The 14,994-nt window shown below is 37.8% G+C and overlaps 1 protein-coding gene across 1 annotated transcript; it reads left to right on the top strand.

Moving 5' to 3' along the window:
* Nucleotides 1-8,796: 8,796 nt before the first annotated feature.
* On the top strand, nucleotides 8,797-10,242 carry LOC135700869 (pupal cuticle protein 36-like). Its single transcript, XM_065221527.1, has 4 exons — nucleotides 8,797-8,914; nucleotides 9,091-9,269; nucleotides 9,337-9,533; nucleotides 9,687-10,242. The coding sequence occupies exons 1-4, from the start codon at nucleotides 8,897-8,899 to the stop codon at nucleotides 10,133-10,135; spliced, it is 843 nt and encodes a 280-aa protein (XP_065077599.1). The 5' UTR covers nucleotides 8,797-8,896; the 3' UTR covers nucleotides 10,136-10,242.
* The last annotated feature ends 4,752 nt before the right edge of the window (nucleotides 10,243-14,994 follow it).

Genomic DNA, 14,994 nt, shown 5'->3' with positions numbered 1-14,994 from the left:
AATGCTGAATTCCTATAACACAAGTACCATAAGATTTCTTTAGCATGGTTGAACCCGGTCCAACCATACTTACCTTACCAATCAGGCTAAGGCCTTGTTGTCCTCTGCTGTCCGAAGAAGTCGTCTCCTATCTACTCGATCCATATCCACACGTCACCAGCCTCGTAGTCTGCGAAGAGTCCGCAGGTCGCCTACTACTCATAGATTAACCTATCGCAACCCGGGGAGCCGAACGATTTGCAGTTCCATGTTCCGAGTTTCTAATCGTAATCCCAATTTTGTCGCGTAGGTCTGTGCCGATTGTTCCGCTCCGTATTTCTTTCTTCGGTATTTGCAACTTTATATTTTTTCCAGGGCGGCTTGTTGGGCACTAGGTGATCAACCGCTCCTAACAGGGGGAACAGACTCCGTTTTGAGCCACACCTCCATGGTGAACAGACGCTCGGGTTTGGAGAAGCATTTTCTCTATCATCGTACTATGGTTACAGCGCCAGTGTTCGCGTCATACCACTCCATTTTGCTATTGCCGGACTGGCAACATTACCCAGGCTACGCCATCCAGCTGTATCCATGTTTCAGCTAGTAGTCTTTTGTTATCATAAGACTCGGGGTGGCGTGTGGTAGGTGTGGGTATTATAAGTATGACCGATTAAATATTCAAAATATAAGTTAGATTAAATAATTATCAATGATGTATGCAAAACAATAATAATAATAATTTTAGATGTCCACTTTGTGCCAGTGTATGAACTCAATAAACTTGGAACGGTTTTTATGAAAATGATGATGCTTGTAAATCGGGTGTGAGAGAGATTTTGATAGATTTTGAAATACATTCTCTTGATCTCTCGTGTCTTCAGAGGTACGAGATATTAGGAGAAACCAAACGTTTAAAAAAAGAAGAAGAACAGAAGCTGGAGAGTTGCAACTGGATAAGAATTGAGTTTTTAGATAGACGTTGTGAAGAACAGTTCATTCGTTACACACTTAGAAATTATCGCCGACTTCGGTAATTTTTACCGAAATCTGAACAGCTGAACTTTTCGGTAAAATTTATGCAATTCAATTCAATTGTTTTTCAGCTAACACTTTGAAACTAAATCTCCACTAAAATGACAAGATTTGATCATTTAAACAAGATTGAACATGTTTTGATATTATTTTCAAATTCAATAGCCTTTAAAATGAAAGTCAAAGTTTTACCGAACGTTCAGCTGTTCTGGTTTCGGTAAAATTTATCGAACACCGAAACAAAATCTTAGTGTGTAGTGCAGTAGGGGTTGGCAAGATGGAACCATCCGACTGTAGGAACTTGTGAGGACCAGAGCTAGGTATTGCGCTCCTTACAGGCTGTCAACAAATACACGTAGCATATGGGATTTGGGCTGATTGGGGCCCTTCTCTGAATTTGGAGTACAATCAATTCTGATTTACGCAATTTTTGGCAACTTGTTCTTACATTTTTAACTCATGAATTGAGTTGCATTTTGAAATTGCAGCAAATAATAATACATCTTAAAGTTGTAACTCAGTTTCCAGTTGAGTTAAAAAAGTAAGCTTTTCTGCGTTACTTTTTTATGCCGCTGATGTATTGCCTTCGGAAATACTTGGAGGCTTTATTCAAGGTCCTATTTGCATGGAGCGATTTAACCTCACTTTGTTGAAAGTTCAGAGAGCTTGTTTACAAGGTGATAGAATTAGAGTTTCCAACTATCTTTGTAATTGGGAGATGAATAACTTTTATCATGAGAAAGTATTATTTTTATTTTAGTTTTATTTTTGAAAAATTATGTAAAAATTACAAAAAATGCGATACTTACTTTTTTTTTTATTAAAGAGACTTTTAGCCTTGGGTTGGTTCGTCTCTCGATGCGTTGCTTACATTTTGTTATCAATCCGTTAGAAAAACGATTTTAATCAACAAATAAAACTATGGCTGTTGGGGGCAATGTGCGATCGGCTTTGTTGCAACAACGTGCGGATAGGGAGAAGACTCTTCCTGCATTACTTTGCTTATGTCGCTGAAGTATTGGCTTTGAAGAATTCTCGGATAGTAGATTCAGGTTGCAGTAGTACGTTCAATATTATAACTGGTACTAGGTGATATGGTGACCAGCACGGTACTCAGCAGTTGGCGAGGATGGCATTTCTCACCCAAAAAATCCTGTTTGGCGGAGAATTGCTCAATTGTTTCACAAACATCTACAAAGTTCCCTAATCTTTACTTCTTGAAAATTTTCTCAACTTTTTCGAATACTCATTTAGTTCCGTTATATTGTTTCCAAGTTCAGTCAATTCAACCAAGATCTCAGAAAATTCATGCACTTCTCCATGCATCAGGATGGACCTTGAAACTTTTGTATGAATTTTCCGAAGCATCTGGGAGAAACTTATTTTCCAAATTTAAAAATTAATTTCTGAAGGTCTAAGAAGTATGCTGAATTTTTAAAATACTTACCGGAACTGATACGAAGTTCACTGAGCTTCTTAAACTTCGGCTGAACTTCTACAAAACTTTGTTTGAATTGAAATAAAAATACCAGCATTTCTATGAAATTTTTGAATATTCCTCGAATTGCTACGTAGTTCATTTGACTTCTACTCAGTTCTCAGATTTCCTATGAAGTTTACTGTCAATTTTCAGCGCAGATCCCTGACGTTAAACAAAGTTTTTTGAATTTCTACGGAATTAAGTGATTACCCAAGTAACATTGCAAGCTTTATAGAGGTTTTATAGCGTTCTACAAGTCTAAATCATGGTCTACAGAACCCTCATAAAACCAAAATTGTTACTTGGGTAATGTTTCTCTAAAGTTCGCTTATTTTTAGCAATGTTTTAAGAAATTATACAAAGTTCTCTAAACTTATACAAAAATGCTGATGTTCAACAAAGTTATCAGACGTTCTATGAAGTTAACTGGGTTTCTATAAAGTATGCCAAGCTTTTACAAAGTAAGCTGAATTTCTGTAGAATTTGTTAAGCTTCTAGAAAGTCTTCTGACCATGTGATCAGTTCAATAAATGTCTACGAAATTTTCGAAAGATCCACGATGTTTCTTGAAGATCTATGAAGTTCTTTGTAACGGGTGATAACTGAAAAATGAGAATAATTTCAACTGTCTTATACCAAACTACAAATGTCCGCAAAAAAAGAGACAACTCATGGAAATCAGAGCATTGATCTCCAGAAAACTATAAAAAAAAATTATTTTGATTTTACATGCTCATTTGAGTTCAAAACTGCATCAAAACAAAAAACACATCGTGAGTACATTGTACAGTTCTTCAACTCACACGAAATCGTGGGAAAAAGTTCACAGTGGACCATTTCAAATCAGAGCATGTACCAAATTCGACTGTTTATCGTATTCTGGCATCTTTGACAACAGTGCGGAAGAGGAGTAGTGGGAAATCAGCCAAAATAATGAACAAGAAAGGACTTTGATCGCTACACAATACGTTCAACAACAAAGATTCGATAAGTCAAGTGCACGCAACCCCACATCTGTAAAACGTTGAAAAGGATAGGAATAGTTTGTCGAAAGAAATCAAGAGCTCCAGAATTCACCGATCAACAAATTTCGAACGTGAAAACCCAATGTCGTTTGATGACAAGAAATTACTCAGAAAATGTTTCGTTTTGGATGATGAAAGCTACTTTCCTCTCTCAAAATCTCACATTTCTGGAAATGATCGATATTATTCAGATAATTGTTGTACAACTTCCCAAATATACGATTCCAGTTCAAACACAAGTTTGAACAGAAAGTGATGCTGTAACTATATATATGATGCTGTAACTATATGCCATCTCGGAAAGGGGAATTTCTAAGCCATGGTTCAAGCTTAGCGTTTAGGCTATCAACCACGAAGTGTACCAAAATCAATTTCTTCAAAAATATCACGCAGACGGAAACTACGTATTTTGACCGGATAGAGCATCATCGCATTATGTTATGAAAACACTAACCTTCTCGGTAAATCAAAATATCATCGTATGTACCAAAACACCGCAATCCAACAAACTTACCCTATCTCAGTATCGCCCAATTGAAGATTTTTTTTTTTTTAGAAATATGAGTTCGTTGGTATACAAAAAAAAATGGAGGGCCGACAACTGTAATCAGCTGATATGCGAATCAAAAATTGCATTTGTAAAATCGATTTAAATGCTGTACAACGCTCATGTTCTCACATAATGACAAAACCACGTCAAACAGCTGATAATGGACTTTATTCTAATGTTCATTTTTTTTTTTGGTAGAAACGTGTCGTAGCTTCATTTGAAATAAATCACTTTTCTTCTCAATCACGTGTTTGTTCATGGACCCAAATGAAAATTCTCTTTTTTAGTTATCACCCTTTAATTCAACAACGTTCCATTTACTTTCAAGAAGTTCTCCGAGCTTCTCCGAAATTCCAAGTAATAAAATAATGTTATTCTAAGTTTTACGAATTGCTTTTGACTTTTATGAAGGCTCCTGAACTTCTGGTAAGACTCTGTTTTGTAAATCTGAAATATTGAACATGAACACCATCCTCCGCCCGAAAATTTAAAATGTAGCGGTCTAAATGTCTAAATACACCTGGCATCCCTATGTTGAATAACTCCCGCTTTATGTTGAAGCAAACATGAATAATAGCGAGAATTAGTTGTGCTATCTCTTTCTCTTTAAGACTATCCTCATGGAATGTGATGAGGACCGAAAGAACCAGGAGGAGAGACACACAACTGAGAGTTTACCACCTAAACAAACATCCTGAGTTCGGATCTGCAACGGCCCTGTACAGAGCATTATCAAATGTTCAACTGACATCATGAGCACTTGAACAGTTGCACGTCAGATATAGAAAAAAATATTATATAGATTTTTTCCTTTACATCACTTCGATCTTTGGTTATTAGTTAGGTAGGTTCTACACATTGTAGTTTCATTTTTATACCTGTGATATTGACATTTTTACCAAGGGCATGAGTACTTAAAGCGGTTAGATTTTAATAAGTCTTTAGTGGGTATGACCCAATTTTGATAACCCCTCCTTAAATCCAAATCATTCTCATGCATCTTCAAGATCGGTGTTTAAGGTATAACTTGGCCCAATAAGACCACTGAAAAATCGCATGGGTTTCTTAGAAAATTAAAAAGATTTTCAAAAAAAGGGGCTGGCAAAATCGGGTCATTACTGCATATGTCTCCAGTAGGACGCCTTGGTCCCCTTATCATTATCAAGAGCTGACATACACTAAATTGACCAGAAAAAGAACTGGCATCACTGATTAGTTTGAAATAAATTGGCTTAACTGTAAATTTGGTGAGATTCTGTTGTGTAGATTTCAAAATGGAACCAAAACAGCTAAGCAACCGTGCAACGTCTTTGCTCGCACACCGTGAAAATCCAATATTATCCTGGGCAGAAATCTTTTTTTTTTTTTTTCCTTTGGTTTGTTTTTTCCGTCGATCTTGTTTTCCGTGCTGAGCACCAATGCTACCGACGTGCCAGGAAGGCAGCTCCCACACCTGGACCCTACCTATCGACCCATCAACTCATGAACCGGGGACCAACGGCTTTACTTCCCATCCGAAGGAAGGCGTGATCAGAGATGTTATGCCTCAGAACATCCCGGCGGCGCCGACTGGGATTGAACCCAGGCCTGCTGGGGAGAGAGGTAATCACGCTTACCACTACACCACCGGCGCCGTTGTGGGCAGAAATCTGTATTTGCTGAAACGAAGTGAGATTTTCGTCACAACCGGAACTGTGAATCAAGAAATGAATCTAAATGACTGTCTTCAAAAACGTCTACTTCCAGTTTCGAAGCAACACGATGGTTTTAGCCAGATTAAGCCTCGTGACACTATGCAAAATCGGTATTGAAATGGTATCCGATGAACAACGTCAATTTTGTGTGGTAAATAAATGAGACCCCGCAATCTGATGCTATCATAATTTTCGGCAATGTCAGGAGTGCTCACGAACCCCCAACATTTGCCAGAAAACTTACTACTAACTGAAGGTATCTTCCAAATATGCTTCAAAATTGTATTTTTTTTTATCAAATATTTAATTCAGTCCTCTATATCCGTAATATGCGCGGGAGGCTCAAACCTTTGTAGACTACTTTTTTTGTTAAATAAATATATTATTAAATCAAATATTAAAATTCCATCATCACCATCGTGGCGAACAGAAATAGTTTTTGCAGTGCTACAATAATTATTAAAAAGTCGTTATGAGAGCTATCCATATAAAATAATCCGTTAGAGAAAACTTCGTCAAGATACATAAATTGTCAATTCATAAAAAAAAAATCACTGGATAACTGTTCAAAAGACAGTTTAAACGAGTGAAATACAGTGTCGTTTAAATTCTGTAAGTGTTGCTAAGCGATTGATATGTCTAGGCATCGAATTGAAAACATTTATTCCTTTGTAATATAATGAATTTTGTGAAGCACAAGTCAAGAAATGTGGTGTTCTTATTTCAGCCGCGTTTCTAGTATTATATCTATGAAAGTCACCTCCTCTTTCAATTCGATCACACACAAATATTGAGGCAGCAAACCGTTAACTACTTTAAAAATGAACACCATAGTCAAATATACAATCAAAGTTGAGGAAGTGAATTTATTGCATCTCAAAATCAAACGCATTATTTTATTCTGCAAGCGCTGTAATATTCGATATTTGTGTTGCATTGGCCAAAAATAAAATTTAAGGGCAAAAGTCAAGATGAAGAGAGACGATTGATTTGTATAGCTGTATTTTACTGGCAATAGTTAAATCGTTTTTCAGTAGGCATAGAATTCCATACTTCTTGGCAATTTTCTTGACGACATTGTCAATGTTTGAGTTGAACTTAAGTGTGTCATCAATAATCACGCCAAGATATTTAATCTCCCGAACGCGATCAATAGTCTCATCATCAATTACAACAGAGACGTTCTCATTTACTCGATTCCGCAAAATTACCATAAATTTAGTTTTACTTGTATTCAATTTCAACTGCTTATACTTCAACCATCCACTTAGAGAATGCAAATGTTCATTCAAGTGTAAAACGGCATCATCTAAGTCCTTAGCTGCAATGAATAACACAGTATCATCTGCAAAAAGATTAATGTTGAAAAATCGTAAAACACGCCGAAAGTCATATACATAATAAATAACAGGGGCCCTAATACACTTCCCTGGGGCACTCCAAGGTTATTCCCCACGAGACTGGAAACAGAATCATTAAAAAAAAAGTTCGTTGAGTTCTGTCAGACAAATAGCTTTCAAACCATTTATATGCAGTACTCGTAATTCCAAAGCGCTTGATTGATCTTAACAATAAGGGTCTAGAAATTGTTTCAAAAGCGCGTTTTAGATCCAAAAACAGCAACAATCGTATCTTTACACTCCAAGTTATTTTTCCACTTCGCTAATACCAAATTCAACGCGGTTTCACAAGAATGACCTTCCCGATACCTCGATTGTTCTGGTATCAACAAACTATTACTATTTAAATACTCCAACAGCTGGCCTGTAACAACCAGTTCTAAAATTTTCTCTAATGTGTGCAACAATGTTAATGGGACGAAACTCTTCGGCTTTAATCGTTCCAGCAACTTTTTAAATAGGGACCACTAAGGATTCCTTCCAAATTTGTGGCACTTGTCCAGTTTGTAATGATTCATTAATAAGGTCCAGCAAAATGTGGTCAATGACATGAAAGCAATCTTGAATAACTCTAGGATTAACATTATGTACTCCAGCCGATTTTCCTAATGAAAAACAAATAACTCTAAGTTCATCTAATGTAACTATCTGCTCAAGAACTTTAAATTAACTCAGTCGCCAATCAGTGTAGACCGGTTAACATTTAAATATCCCCAAAATGAGAGTTGAGTCCCAAATAGCTCAATTACCATATACCGTTCTGATTTCTATAGCACGGTCCCAATTAATCGAGTTATCGGAATCTTGACTGTATTTTTATCCGGATTCCTGGACGCCGTAGGATCGCTTATAAGTGTACCATATGCGGTCAGCATTCCTACTGTCGATGTTCAAGAATTTAGGAAAACCAGATAAAGGAAAACGAACAGAAAAAACCATCCGGGAATAAGGATTCCCCACTGTAATCATAAAGTATCGAGTTACTAATTTGGCCTTCCGCAATATAAGGTTTCAAATATATACCCCCGCTCCAAACCAGTACCCATAGTGTAAATCTGGTTGGATGCAGTTATGTTTGGTGTCCCCACATCCATGGTTCCTAACTAATACCATTTCACCCTTAAAAAAAAACTTTTTGATCCCGGAACTTGGTTTCATCTGCCATCGATGAACTGGATTCAAAACTGTATAAGTTAGAAAAAAAAGAAGCTCTTGCTTCACCACAGCCATAATCGCTTCTTGTAAACATCCAGACTGGTATACGGGGAGGGGATCAATATCCAGTTTAGGATGCCCCACAGGAGCCAAGCCCCATTCTGGATCAGAACGATGACGATGGCGACCCCACCGCCACCGGCTGCCCCTTAATATATTGAAATGGATAATATATGTAGATCGAAGTATTCCGCGTCGCCGACCGAAACCTGCAGCTCTTTTCTCCGATTTTTTGAAAACCATTCGATTGACTATACTGACCCGAAACTTGTACCTACATATACTACATAGTGCAACGTGATCGCAGGTCGTGAATGATGAGCGCGCGGAAAACAGTCGCTCAGGATCGGAACATAATCGGAGGTTAGTTCATATTTATATCGTACTATATAAGCTGCTTCGGGTCGAGGATGTTATTGCATTAGTTCCTCTGCTTTGGTAGAGTTTAGATCTTAGCTTTTTTATTCGGCTCGTCGCTCGCAGGCGAGTGCATTTAGGCAACCTAAGTTCATAAGGTCAAAATGAAGTGTTTGATTTTGGTAAGTTCTAATCGGATTGGACGGCTGATTTAGACTGATTCTACAAATGTGACAGATGTGTGTCAAAAGTTGAGCCGCAGAAATTCGGCAATGAAACGAGTTTTCGGTGGAATGCTGCGATACTTAGCACCTCTAAGTGTGAAAAGTTCAATAATAGCACGATTCATTATTTGCAGCTGGCAATCGTGGGCTATGCCGTTGCTCAACAGGTCAGGGATGCCCGTTATAATGACGGACGTTATTATCCGGAGCTTTACCAAGGAAAGTACAACGATGGAAAGTACCGCCCGGATCAAAGTGGAGCGTACAGATCAGATGATGGGGGTCGGTACACTGGTAAATACGTTCCGTACAAGTGAGTTTTGCATTTGCTCTCTATAATGTAAGCAACATGTTATATATAAGTTGCTTTTGTTATTCAGGGATGGTAAATATGGTGTAGGTGGACAGGGAGGATCAGGCGGTGCCGGTGGCGCTGGATCTGGATTCGGAGGAAAGGGTGGAGCAGGTGGCGCTGGATCCGGGGGTGGATTCGGATCTGGATCAGAATTTGGATCTGGTTCAGGAGCTGGTTTCAACGCTGGAGTTGGTTCCAAGGCAGGAGCTGGTTCGAAGGCTGGTGTTGGTTCCGCGGCAGGAGCTGTTTCGAAGGCTGGTGCTGGTTCGAAGGCTGGTGCTGGTTCGAAGACTGGATCTGGTTCTGCAGCTGGTAAAACTTACAAATTTCAACTGAAAAGTGGATAGTAACAATTTGGTATTTAATCCTATAAAGGTTCAAAAACGGGATCCGCCGTAGGAAGCCGCTTTAATGGAGCCGGTTCAGTCCAAGTGACCGCTCCAGCTTTACCACCAAGGGTCTCGGCTCAGAAGCCAAAGACCCCATCGTTCTCGTCGACCTCGTCAGGAAGTGGTACCGGATTCGATCGCATCAAGGAACAGGTTAAGCAGTACAACAACGACGGATACTACTACCGCTACCTGACCGAACAGGATGCCCAGGTTGCCGAAACGGGACGGCTTGAGGACCGTGACACCGATAGCGAAACTCTTCGTGCCAAGGGCTTCTATGAATACGTAGGAGATGATGGTGTTCGGTACCGTGTCGATTATAATGCCGATGAGAATGGATTTGTGCCCCGTGGTGATCATCTGCCAACTCCACCCCCGATCCCGGAGGCCATTCTGCGGGCTCTCGAATACGTACGCAACCTACAGCAGTAAATCCGGTGTGTTTACCGTGTCAGGTACAATGTGACCCAACATCCAACCCAGTCAGACTCATATGAGTTCAAATTACTTGTGTTCTTTGAAATTAAGTTTAATTCGTTTAGAATAAAAAAGAAAATAAATATTATAAAAAAATATATTTTATATTCATTCTATATGCGTTTGTCCACGCCTTCTCTTATTTAGATTAATCGTTCTGGAGCCTTAGAGATTTTTCTCCAGGGTTGTTGATACCACGTTTATTTTTAGAAAACATATAGATTGATAGAGACAAATCAAATCCGGGAAAGGCGTTAGAAAACCGGTTTTGAAAAAATTAATAGATACTGAACAAACAACATGATACATTTGAAAATGGAATAAAAAAATCGATTATTACAGCTATTAAGGGAATAGCCTACTTTTGGCATCATCGTGTTTGCAATAATACTACTTTTGTTACGCAAATCTTTCGTGTTCCAGTTATTTTATAAGAGAATAACATGATGCTAATATGGTCTGTTTTTAAGCTTACGAAAGATCTGGAATACCATACACTGAAGTCTTTTTTTACACGGTTTTTTTTACACGGTTTTCCACGATTTACACGGTACGTTTTTAACGATTTCTCGACAACTATACAACCTATTGACTTGATTCCAATCACATTATCCGTTTCAAGCTATTTGTAATCGAATGGCATACTTAAAAAAAATCACAGTTTTTGGTGTAAATACAGAAATTTTTAAAATATGTCAATATGGACCATATCATCCTTTAATTACAAATGGCATCAAAATCCGATTTTTTAAAAACATTTAAGCATGCGAAAAATCAAAATCTCGTAGGTTTTTTTTTACACGGTACGTATCCCCCGTGTAAAAAAAGACCTGAGTGTACTGAAAAATGTACTCAGAAACAATAAAGATGGCAGAAAATTTCAAATCAAACATTAGACTGGAACTGCCTACCGTCAACTGCGGTGAAGTGTCATGAGAACCATTTGGGCCAACCCAACCGCCTTGAACCACGATTTGGCTAACACGTTCGGTGCCATCCGTAGCATCGTGTGGCGGATTAGTAAGAGCTTCCAATCGTATCCAGCCCAGCGGATCCAAACACATAAAGCAACCAACGATAAAGACAAAACGTTTGCTACTACTTTTGCGTTCCGCTGCGTTTGTAACGGAGTAATTTGTAGGTTGCATACTGGCAACTGTCATGTATCTCCTTTAACTTTCTTCTACGATCTTCTACTCAGTAAGCAAAAGCGGTAGCGGTCAAGCTAACCGAGCTCTTCAATTTTAATTCCAATCCTTTTTAAAATAAAATATAAACAAACAAAAACGAAGGGTCTCACTCGAATGATCGAATTTACTCCTATATATGGCTGAATTATCTATTATTTACTATAATTACAGGAAATATAAAATAAAATATTGACTGCAGACAAAACGTGACTAAACCCAAGTAACATTTCAAGTTTTATGGAGGGTTTAAAGTATTCTACACGCCTTAATCATGGTCTCAATAAGATTTTATCACAAATGTATTTTACGCAGCTGATTCACAGCAGATTCGCAAATCGTTTCAAATCGATGTTTTAAGAAATACTTGTTATTTTACACAGTTGTTTGTTATTGTAGAACATGCCATTTGACATAATTGGTGCCCTAGTTTTGTACACGATTAACACTTGAAAAGGGCTTGTGTAAAAATGATACACATTAATAGAAAAACATAAACATCAACATAAAAAAACGAACGATTTGTTTGATCGAGATGGTGTCTTCGGCGGAGTTGCGGACAAGTTTTGTGACTTCCAACAAATCTCCATCCCATCTCGATCAAACAAATCGTACGTGAGATATATGTTTTTCTATTGATGTGTATCATTTTTGCATATGCCCTTTTCAAGTGTTAATCGTGTACAAAGTTAGGGAACCAAATATGTAAAATGGCATGATGGACAACAACAAACAGCTGTGCAAAGTTTCAACATAATCGTAGAAGGTCGATCGAGATATTCTTCAGTATACCCTTTTTTCTGCCTATCTATCCATTAGACCTATGAACATGCGTTAGCTTCGAAACTTCTAACCAAGCTGGGAAGTTTAACAAATCACACAAAAAACAAATCAAAAAATTTAAAACGTTTAAAAATCAACTAAAAGCTAATAAATGAAAGAATATAAAATATTATATTACGCCAAAACTGCTTTGTAGCAATATACACGGTCGAGTTCGAATCGAGCCAACTGCTACCTGGTATTCGGAAAACAGTGGTTTGGAATTCCCAGGAATCGGAAAATATGTACCAAAATACTAGATAAGATTAATTTTTGATAATGTTTCATCAGAAAATTCGTCTTTCATTTTTTTTATCGATTAAAGACCATTTGAAAGATTCCATGTACTAAATATTAATGTTTATACATTAATTGGTGAAATTTGTTCATTAACAAGATAATCCTTGTTTACTAATAAACTGGCTGGAATAATTTTTTTTTTAAATTATACATTTAGAATTGTTATTGGAGCATTTCATATTTTTTAGGAAACATTTCATCATTTTTAGGTATCATTTCATATTTTTCTTGATGCATAGATTAACCACTGACAAACAGACATAAAACATCGAATATTTCGCTATTAAACATCGACGCTTAAACACTACCGCCATCTGTATACTGTGATGGGCCGCACTCTGAACAGATGGTGGTAGTGTGCAAAAGTCGAACGCAAGGGAATAGACTATGTGCGCTACAGGTGGCGGTATTGGCAACTAAAAATAAACATAAAATTGACTGTCAAATGTGTATTCGATGGATAACTTGTGAGTAATATATCTGTTTGTTTGTGGATTTACAGTCGCGTTTTTTTTTTTTAAGAGAAGCGGGCGACGGCCAAACGCTCAAAAACAGGTTCTTAAAGATTAAATACTCCCTAAAAATTTTAAATGGGCCAATGAAAAAGTTCAATGTGCCTGTCAAAAAGAAAAAAAATGTTCCATAAAAATCATTCTAATTTTAGCAGATTTTTTTTTTTTTTTTTGCACATGCAATATTTTATAATCAATATATTTTCGATTTTCGATTGGAGCATTGCATATTTTTCAGGAAATATATCATATTTTGTTTTGGGATATTTCTTCTTTGTTAGGGAATATTTAAGTTTTTTTTTCTGGTGCATAGGTTTACTGTTTTGCCCGTGGTTCTCCCCAAAAGAAGCTTTTAAAACTGAAATGTCCCATAAAGCGAATAAATGTTCCCTAAAAAAAGTGAAATGTTAAAAACAAAATGTAAAATGAGCCAATATATGATATAATGTTCCATAGAAATCACCGAAGTTTATGGATAATTTCATATTTATATTGGAACGTTTTTAAATTTTCATGATAACATTGTTTTATTAATATTATTATTTATTATTAAATATCTCGAAATGATAAAATGACAAGCGATCAACGAGCCGAATGATAACGCTATGTCAGAAATGGAACACAATAATGATATAATCTGTTTCCCTTTTTTCATGACAAACTGCCTTTGCAACAAAGCTCGCTCGGGCCGGTAGAAGGAAACGACCATATTGTAGGCAAGCTGCTTCACGAAGTTGCGCCAAAGATGATACACGTGTGTTAATGAGAATTGTTTTGTATTTTTTTTCTCGATTCCGATATAAGCAAGAGGAATTTACGTATTCTCGTCAATGTTAGCAGCATCTGCACTTCTATTAGGCATATCTCAACGTCACGCACACATATGATGTGTTTGTTTGTTTACATTTTTCTATTGTTGAAGTTGAAGTTCGCCAGATTGTTATTTTAACTGTTTAGAAACAATACATTTATTTTTTTGTTCATTAATTAATTTGATAAGGCTCAACCGAATTAGGTTTATAGAGCCGAGGATTCTATACAATACATCTTAAAACTATAGTCAACAGGTACAACACACTAAACCCTTTATCTTCCGCTATCCAAAAAGACTCCTCCATCAGAACTGGAGCCGCTTCCAGTGGTTTCATTGTATGGAAGTTACGCCATCGTGGGGCAAAGCGTTTATATTGCAGCAATGGACGCAAAACGTGGTCAGCACTCACACACTAATCAAGAAAAGGTTGCTTTCCAAATTCGACGACGCATTTACTGTAGTCAGTCCCAGCGGCGCCGGTGGTAAAGTGGTAAGCGTGATTACCTCACACCCCAGCAGGCTTGGCTTCAATCCAAGTCGGCGCCGTCGGGATCTTCTGAGGCATAACATCTCTGATCACACCTTCCTTTGGGTGGGAAGTAAAGCTGTTGGTCCCCGGTTCATGAGTTGATGGATCGATAGGTATGGTTCAGGTGTGGGAGCTGTCTCCCTATCGTCGATAGCTTTGGTGCTCAGCACGGAAAACAAGATCGACGGAAAACAAATCAAGGAAAAAATTGGAAGTCAGTGAATAATAACGTTGAAAAATCAGCAGAAATGGTAAAATCACAATTTTGCTTTGAATTTCATGCTTTCCCTTCATAATCGCCCAGAATTTTTTTATCGGGTGAAGTTCTGGTGAGATTTGCCTCCTTCGGCAGAAAAACAACATCGTTGGCTTCGTACCAATCCATCACCGATTTCGCGTAATGACACGATGCCAGATCTGACCAAAACAGAGTGTCACCTTCGTGGGACCGGAGGAAGGACAGCAGGTACATCTGGAGACATTTGGCCGTTGATGGTGCCGGTCGTTATGTACGGCTTGCTGCATTTGCCGCACGAACAGATCGCCTGCCACACTAAGTACTTCTTGGAAAATTCGACCTTCTTCTTCCGAAACTTTTCCGTAACATCCAGGTAGGACTTCCCAACAAAAAAAAACTCCAGGCCATGGTT

The sequence above is a fragment of the Ochlerotatus camptorhynchus genome, unplaced genomic scaffold, assembly GCF_037179485.1.
Source record: "Ochlerotatus camptorhynchus isolate MF236.1 unplaced genomic scaffold, CSIRO-AGI_Acam_v1.1 ptg000144l, whole genome shotgun sequence".
Taxonomy (NCBI): domain Eukaryota; kingdom Metazoa; phylum Arthropoda; class Insecta; order Diptera; family Culicidae; genus Ochlerotatus; species Ochlerotatus camptorhynchus.
Note: the sequence above shows the minus strand (reverse complement) of the source record. Positions and strands in the feature narration are given on the sequence as shown.